Source organism: Coenobita brevimanus, chromosome 89 (genome assembly GCF_032717465.1).
Source record: "Coenobita brevimanus isolate Jiangsu-jjx chromosome 89, ASM3271746v2, whole genome shotgun sequence".
Lineage (NCBI taxonomy): Eukaryota > Metazoa > Arthropoda > Malacostraca > Decapoda > Coenobitidae > Coenobita > Coenobita brevimanus.
Window position 1 is genome coordinate 10,870,471 of NC_137042.1, and position 25,275 is coordinate 10,895,745.

Consider the following 25,275-nt stretch of genomic DNA (forward strand, 5'->3'; position numbering starts at 1 on the left):
AAAAAAACACTGTGAAAGCAATGGAAATTACGAGCGCGTCTGATCGTCGCACTGGCACTAGTTCGCTCTTGGTACTCTGTCATTTATTATTCATAATACCCCTCACACTTTATATTTCTATTACTATATAACACTTATATATATCTACAGTCTTTATCCATAAGTTTCCTTCAGTAGTATTAGTTTATTGTCATTGTAGGGATTCAATTTCTTTCAGTAAAATACGTAGCATTCACTTTCTCGTCCTGTATACTGGCATTGAGAGTGAATGTCACTTTCATCTTCACTCTCATAACTCATAGCATTCAGACATGCTAGAATGAAACTTTCACTTTCATTACTCCTAGGGTATATACTCGTATTCTTATAATACTACTCATTTACATTTCTATTTACGTTCTCTATTTTATTTACGTTATTTACATTTCTATTTTATTTACACTGTGTTGTGCACTGTCACTTGAAATAACTTATAAAACTATTTTCCATTGTTCACGTATATTTACATTCATTACTTTCACTTGCTGTTTACACATTATTTACACATTATTTACAATTCCACTTGCACTGTTTTACTCAATAGAAAGATCGTAGTCACTCTTTTATCAATTGTCAGCCCTTTACCTCTTTCCACACGAGGTTTAGTAGGGGTAAAGGTCACAGGGCCATTTGCATGGGGGTGAAAAAAGGCCTTGAAGTCAGCAAGAAGAAACATACGTACCCTCGCTTCGGAAGATGAGAGTAAACTGATAACGGAGGGCCAGCGTGGAGGCCTGCTTAGGGGTTATTCAGAGTTACCAATATTAGTTCTTGAAACAGCTAAGTCTAGCACTGATATGATTGGCAGGAAATCTAGACAATACATTATAAATTTGGTAGTTCCAGGTGAATGTAAATATCACTTAGGCTTCTCCCTTCCCTCCTTACATGTATATTTATTACGAAAATAGATTAGAGGCCTACTTAGGAGATATATATTCAGAGCTACCAATGTTAGATATTGAAACAGCTTTGTCTAGCACTGAAATGATTGGCAGGAAATCTAGACAATACATTATAAATTAGGTAGTTCCAGGTGAATGTAAATATCAATTAGGCTTTTCCCTTCCCTCCTTACATGTATATTTATTACGAAAATAGATTATAGGGCATATTTCAAGAGGAAAAAAACAGCGAAAATTAGCGAACGAGTGCACGTGAGGTGTTGTCAGGTGATAATTAGCCAATTCCACTCTCACTTACCTTATTTCTTTCTTGTATATATTATTTGGTATAAGAATAGGACATAGGGCTTATTTCAATGGATGAAATCAGTGAAAAATTCCAGGGAAGATTTACTTAGCGTAGCACGGCCGGGCAGGCGAGAGGATAGGGTAATGGAGGGGGGGTAGGGAGGGGAGTCAAGAACGGGGAGAAATGGCTAAATTGTCAACAATGGATGGGAGTACAGATGAGATTAGGAGTGCTGACCAGTGTTGGACATTGGCAGTACTGATAGATGATACAAGCCCCCACTTGGAAGCCCGGGTGAATTCAGAATAACACAGAATCACAAAAGCGACGCCCCGCGGTATGATCCCTTGCTCCCAAGCGTCACGAAAGTGACGCCCCGCGGTTAAGGGGTTAAACCACCAGGCACCATAATATGGTTATATGGTTACCACCCAGCAGAGTAAATGGCTTCCTGGTGTACAGGAAACCATTTGGCTTGTCATTTAGTGAAAAGTCACCCACAGGCAGAAGGAAGAGGAAAGAATGAAGAAAAGAATGACAGAAGAGGGAATGTAAAGTCACCCGTAGGCAAAAGAAAGAGGAAAGAAAGAATGAAAGAAAGACAGAAGAGGAAGGAAGGAAGAGAGGAAAGGGCAGACACCCAAAGCAGCACAACATCGAGTGAGTGAATGGTGAGCACCACTACCTACCACCAAATAATACCGGTATTAATAACAACAATAATCATCACCACCATCATTTTTCTCAAAAGTGGCAGTTAGTAAAACAATCCAAACAGCCAGCCCTCTGAAAGCTGACTGGATAAACCCTAATGATCACAAAGTTTATATGGCCACTTTAACCTGAAACTACTGTCCAATATTATTCAATCCATGATCATCTGTGATACAATCTAAGAACTCTAATATGGCTCAAATACTAGTGATCCTCGGCCCTGGTTCGAATCACTCTCTAACACCAGGGCTTATGTTACTCACTCTTCATCCAGACCATAATAATCTATGCTCGTTGAAATGTGTGTTCATGTACAAAACCAACCTTTTAAATATCTGCCTAACTCTATGAAAAATACCATACTATGAACAGGAATTTCAACCTCCAAACTTATGATATTTCCTATTTTTCTTAGGTTCATGGTAGATCTGAGTATCACATAACACTGACATAAAACTACTTAGATAACTTTTGCTGACAGTTAATGAAATCCATCCATATATAATGAGTACTGTATGGATTTGTAATACAATACCTGTATGGGAATAAAAATGCAGGGATGAACAAAATATATATTTTCACTCACAGGTTGACCAATTCAACTATCTGAAAATACTCACGGATCACATGATGTTCGATGGGCAAGGAACTGTGTCCAAGGGTCTGGCAGATGAATGTCACTCTGATCTAAAGGTCGTGAATTGATCTGAAGCAGGTGACAATTTCCCGCACCATACATGCTTGTCATCTGCTCAAACACCTGCTCTGATCTGTTGGAATTAAACACATGGTATTGCATTAATCATATTAAATTAATAAATAAAAAAAAGTCACTATCCAATAACAACACCTAAAAAAGAGATGTGTGTCCAAAGCATCAGAAAAATTGCTTTATTTAATAAACTTAAGCCATGACAAAGGAACATTTTTAAAATAGTAATAAAGCTACTGGTGGTAGGTGGGGGTGCTCACCATCCACTCACTCAATGTAGTGCTGCTCTTGGGTGACTGCCCTTTCCTCTTCCTTCCTTCCACTTCTGTCTTTCTTTCCTCTTCCTTCTTTCTATGGGTGACTCTACACTGAGTGACAACCCAAATGGTTTTTCCTCTACAGCAGGAAACAATTTACTACGCTGAGTGGTAACCACATGACCAAACTATGACACCTAGCGGTTTAGTGGATAATTAAGACGCTCCAATTGGACTGAGCCTGTGTAAGTTTATATCCATGGAGTGGTTGGGGTTTACTGCTCATGTAATGCCACTCAGGGATGTGTGAGGCTAGTCAATCTCATCTTAAATGACAGGACTATCTTACCTAGCCTCGGGCTCCTATGCTCCTCATGGGACAACACAGGATTAGATGATGATGATGATAAATCTAGCTATATTTGTTCCTGTAAAACTATTCCTGGATATGGTCACATGGAACGAATATCAGCCAACGTTTCCCTTTCTGGTAAAGGTAACAAGTTTACAGAATCCATATTAAGATATATGAAACATTAAGTTTCTTGCATTAATTAAGCTGACACGCTGAAACACTCCTCTAAGCAGCTCGACAGGCAAAAAGATATTACTCACAGTAACCTCGCCCATTAAATGGTGGAACATAACATCACTTGGGTCATCAGTTACCAAACACTTGATCTAGTGATTCATTATGGCAGCGGCACATCAGCATATGAGGAAAATGAATGTACCTTATCTGACAGTCATATCAATGAAGTATACTGTAGATTGTCTTTATATATTAAAATCAATCCATCATCCAATTTTATTTTTTGCCCCTTTAGGAGTGCACGGGCTCCAGGCTACGTTACTTAGTCACGGCAATTAAGTATGGGAGGCCAGCCTTACTTGCCACTGAATGGCAATATGTGAGCAATAAACCCATTCAACCCTCAGATGGAAACCCTTACAGGTTCCACCCGGTTGGAGTACTTTAACCTACACAACCAAAAGGTGTCAATTGATTATGTGATTATCACCCAGCAAATGGAATGAAACCTTTTGGCCTGTCACTCTCTGTGTGTGTATATAAAATACAGTATATATATATATATATATATATATATATATATACACAATCCTTGAGTACCGCGGGCGGGCAATAGGGACTGGACAAGGACCGTGGTAACCAAATCCGCGTCACTCAGACAATATGTTTACATGTATAATGGTACAATGTGTTTTGGCAACTTTCCAAAACTCTCACTTTTACCCCTTCTTACCACCTAACCCCACGTAAATTACCCCCACTTGCACCCACCATCAGGTAAAACATTGAAAGAGATATAACTGTTGTATTTAAAAACATCAATGGTATTAAAAATAGCATTAATAAAAATAAAAGTTGGGATGGGTACCCTTTTGTTGATACGTAGCTCCCCGGTATTTTCCTCCCATCCCCCAACCCCAATGTTGTTGTCAAAGTTTCGCCTTCTCTCATATCATGTGGCTTTCAGGAGAGACCTTAGGCCATATGGTTAGACAAAAATTTATGGGTCTGGCAGTTTTAGAGTACGAATTAGAACGAAAATTTGTGCTAACAAGAAAAAATTACTTTAATCCGTGTGTTCTCGTGAGTTAGCGTTCAGTTTCACATTTTTCGTTTGATATCGCGTTTCCCAACACCTTTCTGATAAACTAAACATATGGCTAAACTGCTCAATCAGTTCGAAATGTGTTGGGAAGAGCGATACCGAACGAAGAGTAATGTGTTGGGAAGAGCGATACCGAACGAAGAATGTGAAACGGAACGCTAACTCAGGAGAACACATGGATGAAAGAGTACCTTTTTTCTGGTTTGCAAACATTTTCGCTCCATTTTGTTCCCTAAAACAGCCAGACCCGTAAATTTTAGTCTAACTATACAGCCTAACGTCTCTCCCGAAGGCCACATGATACGAGAAGGCGAAACTTTGACAACAACTTTGGGGTTGGGGGGCGGGAGTAAAATACCGTGGAGCTACCTATCAACAAAAGGGTACTCAGTGGAGGTGGTGTTGACCCAGTCCAACTTCTGTTTTTGTTAATGCCATTTTTAATACCACTGATGTTTTTAATTACAACAGTTATATCTCTTTCAGTGTTTTACCTGATGGTGCGTATAGGTGGAGGTAAATACGTGGGGTAAGATGGTAAAAAGGGGTAAAAGTGAGAGTTTGCTTTCTCTGACGCTCCACATAACGCCCTATAAGCTTCTCAGTCAGTTTCAGGACAACATATAAACCTTCACATCTGCCAGGATTGCATCACTTCCTACGCACGATCTTTATCTTCTCCCTGTCCTTCCAAATCGTTATGATGGTGCTTTCTTTTATGCTATGGTTTTTCTTATTTTCCTTTGCCATTTTGGTATTTGTACGCTTCAAGCAGTGGAAGAACCTTACCAATTCAGTTCATATTCCTCCAGTTTGTCTTCTGTATTTTTCTGACTATTTTCAGGGTGGTAAATTACCTTTTCCTGCTGAAAAATTTCCCACTTTTTATCATCACGTTCCTTAAGCCATAACATTATTGTCTTGATGTACTCAAAGGTGATTTTCGTCTCCCAACTTCCCAGCTAGATGCTACGTTAGGTTAGGTTAAATTATAAGATATAGTTAAGCTAGGTTAGGTCAAGTTTAAACACTTAGGTTAGGACAGGCCCTAATTTCACCGTAACCCTGATGTGTCAAACAAGTTGACAGTGGAATACAACTTAAAACGACGGGGGAAACAGATTTAGTATGAAACGTTTATTTACCTCCCAGAAGTAATCCGACAAACATAAGACTATCAGGAAGAAGAACGAAGAATGTGAAACTGAATGCTCACTTACACGAGCAGAAGTATTTTGTGTGTGTGTGTGTGTGTGTGTGTGTGTGTGTGTGTGTGTGTGTGATTAGCAAACATTTTCGTTCAGTTTCGTCTCCTAAAACTCGAAACCCACATGACTGTGAGGTAGAGTCTGTGAGACGCGAGAAAGGACTTGATAGCCGTATGCTCAGTCGGTCCTAAATGTGTTGGGAAGCACGAAACCGAGCGAAAAATGTGGAACTGAACACTAACAAGAACACATAGACGAAAGTATTTTTTTCTAATTAGCAAACATTTTCGTTCCATTTCGTCCCCTAAAACTGCGAAATCCATTATGAGTGTGGGGTGGAACTAGGTGAAGCATGAGAAAGGATTGATAACAGTATGCTCAGTTAGTTGGAAGTGTTGGGAAGCATTAAATCGAACGAAGAATGTGGAACTGAACGCTACGATAACACATGGACGAAAGAGTAACTTTTCCTCTAATTAGCAAACATTTTCGTTCCATTTCGTTCCTTAAAACTGCAAAATCCATGATAATTGTGGGTAAGAACTAGATGAGGCATGAGAAAGGACTGATAACCATATGCCCAGTTGGTCTAAAATGTGTTGAGAAGCATGAAATCAAACGAAGAATGTGGAACTGAACTGTAACTTACGAGAACGCGTTTTTTTTTTTTTTTTTTTCATTAGCATACATTGTCATTCCATTTTGTCCCGTGAAATTGCCGAAATCCATAAATTTCGTCAAACCGTTCGGCCTTGAGTTTGCCCAGAAAACATATTTCCATTCTGTATGCGTATTCATAAAAACCACCAGGAACCCTCAGCCAGGAACAAAGCTTGCCCATTCGTTTCAAAACTAACCATAGGTTTTTCACGAAAATATGCCCACTGTGCTTCCCAGGCAAAATTTCAGCAACCTAACCTACCTTAACCTATCCCATCTCACTAGGGCTGTTTGGCTGAGGTGGCTGGCTGTGGTACTGAGATAAATACCCATACAGAATGGAAATATGCGCCCAGGAAATGTACCCAGAGGTTAGAGGGTGACGTCATAGCGCGCGGCTTTCAAATTTCGTCCCCAGGCCAGCTGACTTCCCGCGTGAGCTCGAGTTTTTCCGCGTGTTGACATGACTTGTCTCATTATGCTGACCGCGTTAGAACAAAAACGTGTTACTCAACCACATGTTACTTAAGGATTGAGTGTATATATATATATATATATATATATATATATATATATGTATATATATATATATATATATATATATATATATAATATATATATATATATATCTACCTACCTATCTATCTATTGCCAGACGCCATAATCCTGTAAAGGGTGGCCATATGACTTTGAGTTATTTGTTTTACAGGGAGGGGCATTAACCCTCCACCAACCCAATTGCTGACACGTACGGAGCACGTATGGTTTGGTTATATGGTTACCACCCAGCGTTGTAAATGGTTTCTTGGGTTACAGGAAACCATCTGGCTTGTCACTCAATGTAAAGCCACCTGTAACGATAAGAAAAGCAATAAGAAGTGACAGGAAAGGTGGAAGAAATAGGAAGAGAGGAGGTACTATACAGACAGTAGTGTATAGGTCAGGGTTTTTTTTGGTTTTCAATGTTCTTTTTTCATGTTTTTTTGGTGTTTAGCATTATTTTGGTTATTCCTATGTGTGTTTTGATGGCTGAAAACAGTGCCAAAATTAGGAGGGGTTCTGTACATACAGTAGTGAATAGGCAGGGTGTTTTTTAATTTTCATTTTTTTTTTTTTCCCATGATTTTCTTGGTGTTTAGCATTACTTTGGATATTCCTATGTGTGTTTTAACCCCTCTCAAAATGTCTCATCCATTCCAGGAGGTTCCCCCTCAGTCCTCCTATATGCTCTAGTTTCCACATTAGTCTCCTATGAGGTACCTTGTCGAAGGCCTTCTCCAAATCTAAATATACACAGTCCACCCAACCATCTCTCTCCTGTACCACGTCAATCACTCTTAAGTAAAAACTCAACAAGTTGGAAACACATGACCTTCCACTTCTAAATCCAAACTATCAGCCAAGATATTCATCTCTTCCAGATATTTTATCCATCTATCTTTCAGAATTCTTTTGCACAATTTTGCGACCATGCTGGTTAGGAACACTGGTCTATAATTCTAGGGTTCTTCCCTGTTTCCTCCCTTACAAATTGGTACCACATTTGCCCTCTTTCATTCTTGAGGCACTTTCCCCTCTTCTAGAGAACACACAATTAAACTGTGAATTTTATCCGCAAGTTGATTTCTGCATTCCTTCAGTACCCAATAAGAGATTCCATCTGATCCTGGGGCTTTCCTTACATCTTGAGTTTCCAGTAATTTATACACTTCCTGTACTTCCACTTTTACATCTTTTATCACTACATTTCTAGTCACTCCCGCCCCTTCCACAAACTCCTTTTCATTTGTGAAAACTGATTGGAAACATTTGTTCATTATTTCTTCTTGCATTACCGCATCTTTATAGATCTCTCCTTCTACTTTCAGTTTCGTGATTCCTTCCTTTTGTTTCAATTTGATATTGACAAATCTATAAAACATTTTGGGTTCATCCTTACATTTGTCAATTATAACTTTTTCAAAATTCCTTTCTTTCTCCCTACGTATTCTTGTGTATTCATTTCTAGTTCTTTCATATTCCTCCTTTGTCCTGTTGTTACCTCTCTTTCTCCAATTGTTCCACGCCGTGTCTCTCTCTTTTTTTGCTATCATACACCTTCTATTAAACCACTCCTTTTTCCTGTTTTCTTTCCCCCTTACTCTTGGCACAAACTTTTCCACTCCTGAATGATAGAGGTCTAGAAAAATATCCCACTTCTTCTGTATCTCTCTTGATTCTCTGAAATTTCTCCAATCCGCATTTTCGAAAAATTTTCTCAAACCTGTAAAGTCTGCTTTCCTAAAATTGTATCTTCCCTGTCTATAAAGCTCATCTCTTGGCTCCATGTTCCCTGTTATCATGTGGAACTCAGTGACCACATGATCACTTTTTCCAACTGGACACAGATATTCCAATGATTCTATTACATTGGGTTCTTTGGTAAACAGTAAGTCTAGTCTTGCTGGTGCGTCCTCACCTCAGAACCGTGTCTCTTCTTTGACCCATTGCATCATCACACTGTTCACTCTTATATTTAATAATGTAGTGCCCCACGAATCTTCGCTGCCTCCTGAGTCCCATTCCTCCCAGTTCACCTCTTTACAATTGAAGTCACCCATTAAAATTATGTTGTTGCTTTTCTCAATCATTTTCCGTAAATAACTAGCCATGTCTGACAACATTTCGTGGTATTCATCATCACTCCATGCTCTTGTCTTTGGGAGAACATACACTACTACCGTATCTCACTTACTATTCTCTCCAGTTTCAAATTTCATATTTATCACTTCAGCCCTGCCTTCTCCCATTTCCACAGTATCTACATTCATGTTGTTCTTCACTGCTATCATCACTCCTCCTCCCATTTTCTCTTTTCTGTCTCTTCTCCACAGTTTGTATTTACCATCTCCCATATGAACATCAATATCTTCTCTTAATTTGGTCTCTACAAAGCACATAACATCAGGTTCATGTACCCTCAAAAAATCGTTGATTTCTAGCCTTGCCGATATTAAACCATCAACATTAGTATATGCCACCTTCACATTATTTTTGATGTTTTTTATACCCTCTTTTCTCCTTCTCTCCGCCAGTACCACTTCCTTAATTTCTGATCCATGGCTCTCCAATAAAACACTGTCTTCTCTTCCTCCGTTCTCTGCTCGTTTTTTACCTTTGCTTCCTTTATTAATTCCTTTATTTTAGCTCTTTCTTCCTCATTTGCATCTCTCCTTATCCAAACGTTTTTTAACCCTTCTTTGTCTGATAATTTCCATGTTCTACTGATAATTTCGTTTACTGTTGCCTGAGACTTAAACTTTACTTTCAATGGCCTTGCCCCTCCTTCCTTGTACTTTCCTAACCTAAACACTTCTTCAATCTCTTCTTGAGCTTTGTTGTTTTCCTCCATGACTACTGATATTACATCTTTAACCTTACTCAGTTCTTCTCTTTCTCTTTCTGATCTTATTGTCATACGTTTTTCTTTAACGCCTGAAATTGTTACACATTTTTTCTTATCTGCTACATCTCTAACTAAAGATTCTGTGTGTGTGTGTGTGTGTGTGTGTGTGTGTGTGTGTGTATACATACATATATATATAGAGAGAGTATATAGTATACAGCTACTGCAAATTGACTTAGAACCTCCCTCCACAAGGTATTAAAAAACACAGAAATCTTTGTATATCACTATGTTTGTTCATGATATGTCATTCATTAACTCTCTCGCGCACGATAAGTTTTGGTAAGTTTTCTGGCGCATGATTTTATCCGCCTGGCTGTCCAGCCCGACTGCCTGCACACGGCAAATAACACGTATTCTCTCCTTATTTTTGCCACCCAAACATCAATGTACTGCCATGAAACCTATCTCATCTTATTCGCTGATGTTTGTTCTACCTGATGAGCAACACAAAAAAACAGGAAAACACGAAAAAACAACATTAGGCGGCCGTGAATAAACATTTTGCTACGTCACTTTCACTTCCCAACATCACCATTCGAATGCTTTCCATCATACAGGAAAATGTCATTAGTAGTTTTGATGGAGAGTTTCATCAGCTTTCTAAAAAGACAAGTCCGGCTGTGATACGATTTGTTGTTTTCGAGAAAATGGCCAAAAAATGAAAGCCATTTTTGAAAAAAATTCAAGGAGCTCTCATTCTGAACTTTTCTCGCACACCTTATGTTTTTATTGCATAATATTATGCAGAATTTCACAAGCTTTCTAATGAGCACCAGTTGGTTTCGATATGCCTCATAGTTCTCAGGTAAATCGCCAAAAATGACTGAGAACTCATGTCCATGCGTCACTTTCATGATGCGTGCACAGCACACGCTATATTGCCGCCTACGTAACAACGAATTATCATAGATATTACATTGTTATGTCTTGTACACACGTAGAATTTACTGCTCTTTATCATGGTTCTTACAGGAAATCGGTATGTCCAATAGTTTTCGAGTAACTGGCCGACCAAATGAGATTATTCCTCAGAGCGCTTTTGACTTTTACCTCAAGCGAGGAAAAGAACAAAATTTGTTCCCCCGCCTTTTCCTACAAAAATATGCTCCCAAAGGCTTATATTCTGGTAATGAACATACATAGAATTTACTGCTTTTTATCATGGTTCTTACAGGACATCGATAGGTCCAATAGTTTTTGAGTAATTGGCCGACCAAGTGAGATTATTATTCCTCGGAGCGCTTTTGACTTTTACCTCAAGCGAGGAAAAAAAACATAGTCTGTCCCTCCGCCTTTTCCTACAAAAAAACACTCCCAAAGACTTATATTCTGGTAATGAACATATGTAGAATTTACTGCTCTTTATCATGGTTTTTACAGGAAATCAATACGTCCAATAGTTTTGGAATAATTGGACGACAAACATAGAATACTCCTCCTCACAAGCACGCGAGATAAAAAACATTCTTTCCCTGCCTCACCCAAGCCAACATATTTTCGCTCGTTACGTTTTATTATTTTCTTTTTTTACTCAAAGTATACTCATAAAATATCATAAGGTTTTAGATAGTGCTCTCAGAACCTTGACATGACCACTAGTCTTTTTGCTACGTACCGGTACTGAAGCTGAAATTTCTTCCATCTCATATGTGTGTATGTGAAAAACATTACATATTTGTGTAAAAAATACTGAACTATAGAAATAGGTCAATATACAAATCAACAAAATACGGATTACTCACTTCCTCCAGAGGTGTTGAGATGCTGGCAGGAGATTGAAGGGTTGTTGAAAAATTAGTAATGGAGTGTGTGTGTGTGTGTGTGGCGTATTTTCTCCTCTCCTTGCGATACATTTGCCTAAAACACATGCAATGCACACAGTAGATTTCTCCACGAACATTCACTGCACGACATACATATGTATATATGTATATATATATATATATATATATATATATATATATATATATATATAAGTAAGGTCCCGGGTTACGTCAGAGTTCCGTTCCTGAGACATGACGTAAGCCGATTTTGAACGTAACTCGAGTTTTATACAGTACGTCGTATGATTATGCTTACCGCAATGCATCTTACAGATTTTTCAACCATACATTGCATACTATACATGTAATAATCTTATAACAGGTATGTATAAGAAACATAGTCTTTTGAACTGATGATATTTATTGAATAAAATATAAGTTGTACTAGCTAAGAGTTTTCGTCACAGTACCGCACTCGCTGCGGTAACTGCACTTCTCATCGTCATGGCAGCAGAGTTACGCCACCACTGCCTCACCCACAACTGAGTCTGGCTGCCGCTCCCTCACTCTCCCGTCCTTACACACGTGCACACTGCCAACACACATTTTATTCCTATATTCAAGCACTTTTCATACTTCATCATACAATAAAGTTTACTGTAAATTACTGCCGTAAAATATGAAATAACATCATTACCAGCACGATAATGTAAGCATTTCTAACATCAAGTTTGGTGGCTTTTTTTTTTTTTCTCTCACTCGGACAGCAAAATTATTTCAGTGATAAAATGACCGATTACTGTATGGTACTGTAATAAAAGATGCATACTATGTGTCACTACATACCTTCTGACATCAACTTGACTCGTTACTGGGGTTGCGATGTGGAAGGCACTGCATCAGGGGAGTCAGGGACCGGAGCAGGGGAGTCCAGGGCTGAAGCAGGGGAGTCCGGGGCTGAAGCAGGGGAGTCAGGGGCTGAAGATAGGGAGTCAGGGGTTGACGATGAGGATGAGGTAGCAACTGGTGGTGAAGTTGTGGCTCGGTGTTCAGTTCGCTTGAAAAACTGGAGAATTGAAGACTGCTTGGCGGCATATTTCCTTTCGTCATAGATTTGACGATAACAGGACACTGCATCCTCAATTCCCCTGTACACTTTGGCAAACCTCTCTGCATTTGGGTCTTGATCTTCAAATGCAGCCATTGCTTTTTCTAGGAAGTCGAAAGCATTTGCCATTTCCTTAATCTTAAACTGTCTTAGCGGTTCTGCCTCATCACTTTTTTCATCATTTTCCATTTGCTTTCCTAGGTATAGCAAGTCTTCATTACTCAGCTCTTGATCATGTGAATCAACAAGTTCATGTACATCACTCTCGTCTATGTCCAGATTTAAATCGTTTCCAATTTTCACACAGTTGCGCTTGACTTCGTTTATACTGTCTTCATCAAATCCTTTAAAGTCATTTACGAGGTTAGGGCACACTTTTTTCCACACTCCGTGCATATTTGTCTCAGTCACTTCAGCCCAACATTCTCCAATATTTTTAACTGCCTTATAGATGTTGAAATCTTTCCAGAATTCTTTGAGTGTTACTTTACCATTTTCTGTTGCTCGTATTGCCTGTCTGAATGTTTTTCTCAGGTAGTAAGCCTTGAAAGCTCTTATTACACCTTGGTCCATGGGTTGTAGGATTGATGTTGTGTTTGGTGGCATAAACACAACTTTTACATTAGGGTGCAACTCTGTCAGGCTCGAAGGATGACCAGGAGCATTATCAATAATGAGAAGAGCTTTGAATGGCAGATTCTTCATAGCACAATACCGTTCAACCTCTGGCACGAAACACTTTGAAAACCAGTCAATGAAAATTGCACTAGTCACCCAAGCCTTTAAATTACTTTTTCCAATGAACTGGTAGGCTAGCTTTAAGGATCCCCTTAAGAGCTCTTGGATTTTCAGAGTGGTACACGAGTAGCGGTTTAAGCTTGAAATCGCCTGCACAGTTTCCCCCCAAAAGTAGCGTTAGGCGCTCTTTGGATGCTTTGTGACCTGGCATGGTTTTTTCTTCTTTAGCAATATAGGTTCTGTTAGGCATTCGTTTCCAGTTTAGTCCCGTTTCATCAACATTAAATATAAGTTCTGGAATGTAGCCTTCCTTATCAATCAACTCCTCCAACTCTTTAACGAATGTTTTTGCTGCATCGTCATCTGCACTGGCTGCTTCTCCGAAAATTCTTTTGCTGGTTAGGTTTGCTCGAGCCCTGAAACGAGTAAACCAACCTTTTGATGCCACAAATGTCTCGTTGGTCTCACTTTCCTCACTTTTTTCTTTCTTAAGGTCTTGGTAGAGTGTGCGTGCTTTTTCACAGATTAACTGTTCACTCAGAGGCATGCACCGTTGATTATTGTCCTCAATCCACAGCATTAGCATCCGTTCCATCTCAATCAACAGTCCCGATCTTTGCTTGGTAATCACAGTTGATTGCATGGGAGTTGCACCTTTAACGTGAGTCAAGATACGTTCCTTGTCTTTGAGGATGGTAGCTACGGTAGTACGGCTCATCCCAAGCACACGCCCGATTGCTGATGCCTTTTCTCCTTTCTCATTACGCTTAATAATATCGACTTTTTCACGTAATGTGATGGTCTTGCGTTTCTTGGAGTCGTTATGGTCACCAGGAAGCTGTCTCTTAGGCATCTTGGAATCAGGATGGCGAAAAACACAAGAAAATGACGGTATCACTGTATCAGGCGGTGGTAGCACTGAGACTGAGAGCGATTGTTGGTAGTTAAGCGTGAGGCGGGAAAACACCAGAGACATCTCGCGGTACTTAGCAACACTTCAAAACCCACGCTTTACGTATTTTTTCTTTATTTTCTTATATTTTAAAATTTCCACTCACGGACCGACTGTCGTAACCTTGAATTGACGTAAGTCGATACTGACGTAACCCGGGACCTTACTGTAAGTATATATATATATACAGGTGACTCGCATGGAACACGATCTCACGGAACGCGCTCGCAATTATACACGGTAAGGGCTGGGATACATATAAGACAACGTAAGATTAAAAAAACATTATGAAAACTACAAATTAACGCAGGAGAGGCCTTTGAAAGATCAAATCCTCGAACGTCACCGCAGCGCGCGGTTTGTTTTGATTACGTGACGATCTAGGCGGGAAATTATTCAGTGAGTGAGACATTCCCGAGTACAGTAGCACAGTATTTGTAAGTTAAATATTTACAGTACTGTACTGTTCTGGTAAGTTTATGTGCAACTTAAAGTACTATTAAATAACGTTAAAGCAAGAAATAAAGTCTTATAACCAGTTTACCTGATAGGCGTCAGAATATTGCCTTTTTTATTTGTTCGTTTTTTCCACAGTACTGTACAGTATTTGTAAGTTAAATATCTACTGTTCTCGTATGTACTGTACTTACAGCACTTAAATAAAGTTAAATCATTAAATAAAGCCTTGTAACCAGATAACCCGAATTATATGATTACCCATGATCGGCGTTGGAATATTGCCTTTTTTGTTTGTTCGTTAAACTCTTACTGTACTGCTTTTCTGCAGTACTGTATTTGTAAGTTAAATAATTACTGTTCTGGTATGTACTTGTAAGCAATTAAAGCATTAAATAAAGCCTTGTAACCAGTTAACCTGATTTAAATGATTACCCATGATCGGCGTCGGAATATTGCCTTTTTTTTGTTTGTTCGTTAAAGACTTATAATAAGAGAAAAATACATTTTTGTCTTGGTATCTTTACCTATTTGCTCAGGTTTGCTGTAATGGTTTGCAACTTGTAGAAAACTGTGAAAACTTTCGGGAAGTGAACAAAAATCTGGGACATGACCTTGACTTCACCCTCTCATGTATCATCTGTCAGTTCACCACCGGCTATCGTGATGAGTGGATGTACGATTTTTTCGCTCGTGGCCATGCCTAACCACACGTAGTTACACCCATTATCTCGACCCAGACAGAAAATACAACCTTTTTCCTCCCTTGCAAAACACAAACAACCACCCTGTTTACGAGACAGCAATATATATTGCGAAAATAACAAGGTAAAATGATAAAGATGAACGTAAAATGATAGAGAAAGATGAACATGTTATGACGGAAGAAATACGTTTTCCCTGTCTGTAAACGTATTTATTTCTGCTTTGTATCTGTATTCGTAATAATCAGACTTATTGTTAGTTCTGAAACTGCATTACGATTCTATTTTTAGCCATTCTCGTGGTGTGGGAGCTGGAAGTTGTGACACAACTTCCTTATTGCTAATCGGACTGACCCTCCACTTTATTCTCCCGTGGCAGAGTCTAGCCTTGGAGGACGTGCAGTTTTCTCATTTAGGACTGAAAATTCAACGCTTTCGCTCCCTTTTCCAAGCATGGGCACAACGATAACGTAAAAAATAACTCGAAACTATAAACATATATCAAAAAGGTGAAAATGTATTCATAACATTTTTTTTTTTTCAGCCATTCCTAACAGATTATGTACTGAAATCATTCGATATCACAGTACTGCATTTCTAAGTTAAATATGTACTGTTCTGGCATGTACTTGTAAGTTAAAGCACTGGTACCAGTTAACCTAATTTATATGATTACCTATGATCGGCGTCGGAATGTTTCCTTGCGTAAAGTTTACGTACAGTATTTGTGTGTTGAAGTTTTGCTCAGGAGTACTGTATTTGTGAGTTATAACATTAAATAAACCTTCTAACCACTTAAAGTGCTTTCTAGTGATTACCAGTGGCAGATAACAGCAAAACAACACATTTGGGGGGTCTATGGAGCAAAATACGAAGTAGTTTAAATATACGTGATTTCGCACCTAACACGGCACGGTAGGAACGAAACCCACGTGTTCCGTGCGAGTTACCTGTATATATATATATATATATATATACATACAGGTAAGCCCTTAATTCACGCAAGGGTTACGTTCCCAAATCCTTCGCATATGTGGTAAATTCGCGTATACATTCTGCCCTTGTGTGCACATAATTATGCATGTCTACTAAGTATATTACATCTAAATAATACTGTTTATGCATTACATACACCTTATAAACTAGCATAAAGTATGAAAAACAACAAAAATGTAAGAAATTTAACACTGAAACCTGACAAGCACAAGCGTAGGTGGAGACACTTTAGCAGTCTGGTGCACAAACCCTCACTGCCTCCCATATGCTACATTCTGCCTTCTTTATTGTCCAAACAGTTGACTCATTCACCCCAAACATATGGTTCCAAGCCAGTTCACAGGCGTAGATGAAGACACTTTAGCACAGTCTGGTGCACTAGCCCACACTGACTCCCGTATGCTACGTTCTGCCTTCTTTATTGTAAGAACAGTTGACTCACTTGGGCCCAAACACACGGTTCAGAGACAATTCACAATGAAGTCAATTCACCATCAAAACATGGACAATTCCGTCATTCTATAATTATACTTATTATTGATTAATTAATATTTTAAAAACTAATTTTCAGGTAGATTTTATATCTCATATAAGTAAAAAACAAGTGTACAGGTAACTCGCACGGAACACGATCTCACGGAACGCGCTCGCAATTATACACGGTAAGGGCTGGGATACATATAAGACAACGTAAGATTAAAAAAACATTATGAAAACTACAAATTAACGCAGGAGTGGCCTTTGAAAGATCAAATCTTCGAACGTCACTGCAGCGCGCGGTTTGTTTTGATTACGTTACGATCTAGGCGGGAAATTATTCAGTGAGTGAGACATTCCTGAGCACAGTATTTGTAAGTTAAATATTTACAGTACTGTACTGTTCTGGTAAGTTTATGTGCAACTTAAAGTACTATTAAATAACGTTAAAGCAAGAAATAAAGTCTTATAACCAGTTTACCTGATAGGCGTCAAAATATTGCCTTTTTTATTTGCTCGTTTTTTCCACAGTACTGTACAGTATTTGTAAGTTAAATATTTACTGTTCTCGTATGTACTGTACTTGTAAGCACTTAAATAAAGTTAAATCATTAAATAAAGCCTTGTAACCAGTTAATCCGAATTATATGATTACCCATGATCAGGGTCGGAATATTGCCTTTTTTGTTTGTTCGTTAAACTCTTACTGTACTGCTTTTCTACAGTACTGTATTTGTAAGTTAAATATTTACTGTTCTGCTATGTACTTGTAAGCAATTAAAGCATTAAATAAAGCCTTGTAACCAGGTAACCTGATTTATATGATTACCCATGATCGGCGTCGGAACATTGCCTTTTTTGTTTGTTCGTTAAAGACTTATAATAAGAGAAAAATACATTTTTGTCTTGGTATCTTTACCTATTTGCTCAGGTTTGCTGTAATGGTTTGGATCATAATTATGATGCAGTGCAACTTGTAGAAAACTGTGAAAACTTTCGGGAAGTGAACGAAAATCTGGGACATGAGACTGACCTTGACTTCACCCTCTCAGTTCACCACCTGCTATAGTGATGAGTGGATGTACGATTTTTTCGCTCGTGGCCATGCCTAACCACACATAGTTACACCCATTATCTCGGCCCAGACAAAAAATACAATCTTTTTCCTCCCTTGCAAAACACAAACAACCACCCTGTTTACGAGACAGCAATATATATTGCGAAAATAACAAGGTAAAATGATAAAGAACGTAAAATGATAGAGAAAGATGAACATGTTATGATGGAAGAAGTACGTTTTCCCTGTCTGTAAACGTATTTATTTCTGCTTTGTATCTGTATTCGTAATAGACTTATTGTTAGTTCTGAAACTGCATTACGATTCTATTTTTAGCCATTCTCGTGGTGTGGGAGCTGGAAGTTGTGACACAACTTCCTTATTGCTAATCGGACTGACCCTCCACTTTATTCTTCCGTGACAGAGTCTAGCCTTGGAGGACGTGCAGTTTTCTCATTTAGGACTGAAAATTCAACTCTTTCGCTCCCTTTTCCAAGCATGGGCACAACGATAACGTAAAAAATAACTCGAAACTACCATAAACATATATCAAAAAGGTGAAAATGTATTCATAACATTTTTTTTTTTTCCAGCCATTCCTAACAGATTATGCACTGAAATCATTCAATATCACAGTGCTGCATTTCTAAGTTAAATATGTACTGTTCTGGTATGTACTTGTAAGTTAAAGTACTGGTACCAGTTAACCTCATTAATATAATTACCTATGATCGGCGTCGGAATGTTTCCTTGTGTTTACGTACAGTATTTGTGTGTTGAAGTTTTGCTGTGGAGTACTGTATTTGTGAGTTATAACATTAAATAAACCTTCTAACCACTTAAAGTGCTTTCTAGTGATTACCAGTGACAGATAACAGCAAAACAACACATTTGGGGGGTCTAGGGAGCAAAATACGAAGTAGTTTAAATATACGCGATTTCGCACCTAACACGACACGGTAGGAACGAAACCCATGTGTTCCGTGCGAGTTACCTGTACTGTACTTGGTAAATAAACTGGTATGTAAATAAATGACGGGAAATCGTCCTGACGGGGAACTGTCGCCGACATTCCTCCCTTAAGTTTGTCCAACACTTTAACTTTCTCTGTCAGCAACATCACTTTACGAGTCCGTTTTGGTGTGTTACCACATGCATCACTAGCACTAGGCTTAGGCCCCAGGTTGGCAGACAAGGCAAGCAATCACTGGAAGGCAGAAAAATAAGCCACAAATAACGATTCGCGAGTTATGCATGGTTCGACCGTCGGATTCAAACTGACTGTGTGGACCGACCTTACACACACACACACACACACACACACACTTACATATATGTATGCACACAGGCAGCAGGTAGGCATTTTTATATTTTATTTATTTTTCTTGTATATTAAAATTATTTGAATACTATAATTTTGTTTTAATTATTGTACGAAAAATTCGTGGATAACCAAAATCGCGTGAAAAAATTTCGCGTGAATTAAGGGCTTACCTGTATATATATATACTGTATATATATATGTATATATATATATATATATATATATATATATTTTATACTTATGTTTCACACTAAACCATACGCAATATAGCACTGTCTAAGACTGGTACAATACTTTTCACTGAAGTCTGTGACTGTGTGGCACATTTGTTGTCTCTGATACTTGCGTTAGGTTTGAGCTAAGTCAGTCAATGCATGCAATATTTCTCAGTGAACACTGGCTGCACTATTTTTTTATGTATGTTTCACACTAAACCATATGCAATATAAAACACTATCACATGATTCCATCCCAACCTCCTCTCTTATTCCTTTTCAGACTGTATGGCGTACGTGACCGCCTGTTTCCTTAGCGACTGTTGCATATCTCTATGGAGTACATAATGCCTGCTATGGTAGGTCAGTTGTTTCACCAATCCAGGCACTATATGTTTCACAAATATAAGTATTGGCTTCACTATAAAAAGGTAAGCTACTCATCAGTTACGGGCAGGGTGAAGGAGGTGGAAACCCCGGTATAACAAACCAGACTCCTGCCTGTAGGCCTAATGGCTCATAACGGGCCCCAATGCTTTACAAACAATATATCTATGTTCCATAGACACAATCACTTCACATTATAGTCAAAAACACTGTACAATCACAATATTTCATTGATGGCTTCTGTCTCGGGTGGGAGGGGGGAAAATGGCAGGTTTAAAGGGACAACTGACAGCCACGCAACCCTCCAGCCCGGCTGCTCGTGAGATACTGAGGTTTTTCTGCTATGCACTGTCTCATCAGAATAGTCACAGTGTTGCCAATGCCTTACCTCGGGAGATAGATGTGCCCACTAAAACGCACCAAAATTTCACGCAAATCGACCAAAAACTTATTTTTGGGCAAATATTTTTGTGCTTAGGACCACGATTCAAGTGACTGAGCTTTTTCCTACTAAACCGCATGTCACACGATTCATATGATTGTGCCAGAGATGGTTAGTATGAAATCATGTTTCCCTTGTTTTTCAGGACCAGTTGGATGCGTTTTGGCAAGGAATCATTTAGATCTCTACAGTAATCTAAGGACATTTCTTTGCACTAAACATCTGTCAGTTCAGTCTTGAGGTTGTCAAGATTGGGTGTCTTCTCTGCCACGATTTTCTTCATCTTTGTCCAGCAGTTCTCTATCAGATTTAGATCCGGACTGTTGCCAGGCCAGTCGAGGACCTCAGTCCAATTATCCTGAAGCCATTTTGTCAACTTTCTTGACTTGTGACATGGAGCTGAATTGTGCATGAAAAAGCCGCACCCATGAATAGCAAAAAAATTTAACAGATGATCTTTCAGAACTTGAATGTACCAGCCACCATTCGTCATCAAGTTCATAGGAAGAAAGTAGAGGCCTCCCCTTCCCATTTCACCTGAGAAACACCCCCATACCATTACTGATTGTGGGAGCTTAACAGTCGACACTGTGTAAGCAGGGTCATATCAAATACAGGAGGCAGGGCGACGAACCTTGGCAGAACGCATCTGGAACACTTGAAATGTGTTTTCATCAGAAAGCATAACTTTTCTCCACTCACCCGATCTCCAGTGTGCATACTTCTCGGCAACTGAATGCGCTGCTTCTTCATGCAGTCAGTGAGAAGCAGTTTCTTGGCTCCAGTGCGGCTTGGCAAACCCAGCTCCTTCTGCACGCGGTGTTGGATAGTTCAAACTGAGACGTCTTGTAACAGCTGGGGATGCATTCTCTTCAATTCTGCTGCTGTCAGTCGAGGATTCTTGATTACTTCCCTCTTCAGAAGCGTATCTGTACCTCTGGAAGTCGTCCTCTTCTTTCCACCGCCAGGCTTGTGCTCTGGTATGACATCAGGTGGCAGGCTGTGTGCTGCAGCACAAATCTTCATGACAGTCGACTTTGCGCGTCCAGCATGTTCACAAATCATGTTGATAGGGACATAATCCTGCCTCCGTGCAATGATTCAGACCCTCTCATCCCTTAAGCAGCACTTTCCATTCATGACAACTCGACTCTAGGAAAATAACAAGGCAAACAATAACGCATAAGAAAAAAGAGGGAAGTGCAAGCTCGGAGTGACGGGAACATATACTCCCACTCTCGCTTCTGGGCGAACACTGACGTGCTGAGTGTTTCACCACCTCCCGCCAATACCGGAGGAGTTGCCAGTAACTTCTTGCCCAAGAAATTCACTTAGTAGAGATGGAAACAAAAAGCAAAGACAGACAACTCTCCCAGAGCAATTCTGTGTGTGTAGGTCCTAGGTCAATTTGTGATATATATATATATATATATATATATATATATATATACATTATATGAGGCGTCTAGAGCCAAAGGGGCATCCCCACCAATATACTGGTTTTGAGTTAGGTAGGGGAGACAACAGGCTTAACCCTCTTCTCAGTGACAGCACTGGTTGCCATACAAGATTCGGCCTTCTGGACAGTGGTAGAGGGGCTCAAAGTTACGTGGGTTTGTCCATGCTGCCGGGCGAACAAATCAGAGCAGGCAGGCATCTAAGCCACACAGCCCAAACCAATCAGCATTCTCACTCTCTGCCACTCCCCCAGAGCAGCCAATCAGCAAGCGTGTGGCCCACCCGGTGTGCTGGTGAGACTTCCCTCCCGTATTAACTGAGGTGTCTAATTATTACGTATTGGATTTTTACTCCATTTATCGTAGCTTATTGGCGACAAGATGAGCTGTTGTTATCGGGGTTGAAGGGGGGGTGGCAAGATGAGTTCATCACATAGTTACAGTGAGGAGGTGGTGCCTATAACCTCTCGTAAGTGTCCGAAGTGTGTGGAGAAGTGGAAAAAGGTAGAAAGGAAGAGGAAAAGAGAGTGGTGAGGGGAGACAGCGGGAGGGGGCGTGGCACCGAGGAGGCAGAGTTGGATGTCGATCTCCTAGATGACGACCCCACCATTTAACCCCCCACTACCCCTTCTCAATTTACTTAAGCACTACACTACTTTTTTTTTTTTTTTAGTGTTATTATTTCAATCTATTATGGTAGAGGAAAAATAATAACTGCATTGATTTCAGATTTAGTTGTCAAAAACGTGAAATTACAGTAATAATTATTCGTTTATTAATATTAAGTGAACTGGAATCTTCAGTTAATCAAGTTTTGTACATTAATACATTCGTTGATGTTTTTTCTGCTATGTTTTTAAATCCCTACAATATGTTATTATGCCCATTTATAAATTGGGGGTTTGGTTTACTGCATATTTTGTGGTTACGGTTATTACTGTTTTGTATTTTTGGCTGTACATGTAGAGCATAGGCGCTGATGATCATTTTGATGTATAAAAGGTCTGTTTAATGCCTTCTGGTTATGACGTTGCCATAAACACAACTTTAAAGCGTCATAACTCAAAAGTACATTTTGGCGCCGATGCCCCTTTGGTTCTAGACGCCTCATATACAGTATATATATATATATATATATATATATATATATATATATATATGTATATATATATATATATATATATATATATATATATATATATATATATGCGTGGTAGATCCCATTATACAACCATTTGATATATGAGAAACCGATGATGTGACCTGGGTAAATTAGGGTCTATTTTCGATATACACTCGAAAATCCAATGATATGACATTCAGTCTGGGGCGTGGTGTGAGGATTCTAGCTCAGTCATCCCAGCAAATGCAGTCACCGCCATTTTCTCTCAACCTCGGAGAGAAAGAGCAAGACTGCTCAGCTGCAGCGTTGCCAATACGCGATAATTATTGCAAAATGCGATATTTTGGCACACTTTGCGATATGCAACAGCATGCATGTGATAATGCGATAACTTTCATAATTTCATAATCTGAAAAATAAAGCGGGAATTGCAAAATTAACAAGTCTATTGTAAGACTAGTACAAGAGTAGGATTTAGTAACTCTTACGATAACCAGTATTATAATCTGGTAGGTACTTAACAGTTAAACAAATTCAATAACATTAATTACAGTAATCACTCCACACAAATAAATTAATTCCACAGTAATTACCAACTTATATGAAGCAATGACTTTGTTCTTGAGTACGATAATTTTGATCAAAAGACGATAATTTTAACAAACCGGGTACATTAATGTGGGTTTGGGAATCTGACAATGTTGCTCAGGTGGCAACTGCCAGGCCAGCTTCCCACCTCCAACACAACATTACCACCAACAGATGAGTGTTATGCATGTTTTATATGTTTACTTACTTTGCACTCATGTTATCTGCTCTTTCAGGTTGCTTTATCTACTGTTCAGTAATACAGATATGCTTGTTGCGTTTGGTATCGTATATTTTAGCTTGGGAAACTTAACTGTGATGGGGGTCCTTGAACCCAAAAGTTATGCGATTCATTATACCCATACGAGAATTCATTACATGACTATGCCAGATGGAACATAACTGCTCGTATCTTCAGGACCTCCCTATATGTATATATATATACAGGTATATATATATGTATATATATATACAGTAATCACTCTAATATCCGGACGCCCAATAACCGAACATCCCCACTAACCGGACCTTATCGTCCTGGGATCCAAAAAAAAAAAAAAAAAACTGATTCTTTCCCGTCCGTAATTTGAACTTGCCGCATGCGCCGCAGGAGAGCATTGTTTTGGTGTGTCATTCCTCCAACGTCTGATAGAGCGCCGCTGCATCCTCCCCACTTCCCGCCTGTCTCTCACCGCGACTGGACCTACACTCTTCGCAATGGCTGCCCACGTGCTCGCTTTTGTGGTGGTGCCGTACCAGCTGCAGGGCCTCCTGCTGCTCTCGGGCCTCCTCTTAGTGTGTGTGATGATGGCCCCGCCACCTGAGAAAAGGAAGAGAGTGGTGTTGACTCTGGAAAAGAAGAGGGAGATATTGGAGAAAGTTGATGCGGGTTGGTCTTCTTCCTGCATTCTCCGCGAGTACAACCTGGCCCGGTCGACTTTGTTCGATATCAAATGTTCCCGAGACAAACTCATGCAGTACACGGCTGACTTCTCGTCGCGAAGCAAATGCAACGTGGAAAGGAAGGTTATGTTTACCCCCAAGTTTGCAGAAATCGACCGATCCACGTTGATTTGGTACCGACAGCAACGTGCAGCTGGTTTGATGGTATGTGGAACGGAGCTGAAGGCTGCTGCTGAGAAGTTCGCAAGGCTTCACGACGCCCTAGACTTCAAGGCATCCGAGGGTTGGCTCTTCGCGTTCAAGTTTCGACATGGCCTTACTAACCATAAAGCACATGGCGAAGCATTGGACGCTAACGAGGATGGAGTCGACGAGTTTCGGCACAAGGTGAAAAGCTTGATCGACAGGGAGGGCCTAACTCTCGGTCAAGTCTACAATGCTGACGAAACTGGCCTATTCTATCGCTCGCTGCCAATGAACACTCTAGCCGAGGAGACGGAGAAGCGTGTACCTGGCCCCAAGCTTTCCAAGGAACGGATATCTGCTTTGTGTTGTGCCAGTGCTAACGGCATGCACCGGCTTAAGCCCGCTGTTGTTGGCCGTGCAAAGCAGCCTCGGTGCCTTCGTGGGTGATGGATATCCTTCCTGTCGTCTGGTATCATTCTTTGAAAGCATGGTTCACAGCTGTGATTTTCAAAGACTGGTTTCACCGTCAC

General features: G+C 39.6%; 1 protein-coding gene across 2 annotated transcripts in view; it reads right to left on the minus strand.

The window, feature by feature from the left end:
* Positions 1-25,275, minus strand: part of l(3)76BDm (trafficking protein particle complex subunit 8 homolog l(3)76BDm) — a 196,524-nt gene that overhangs the window by 129,823 nt on the left and 41,426 nt on the right. For both annotated transcript variants that reach the window (XM_080281518.1, XM_080281519.1), the window contains exon 5: positions 2,568-2,717. In XM_080281518.1, coding sequence (XP_080137644.1) covers positions 2,568-2,717 — 150 coding nt within the window. The remainder of the gene's footprint in view (positions 1-2,567; positions 2,718-25,275) is intronic.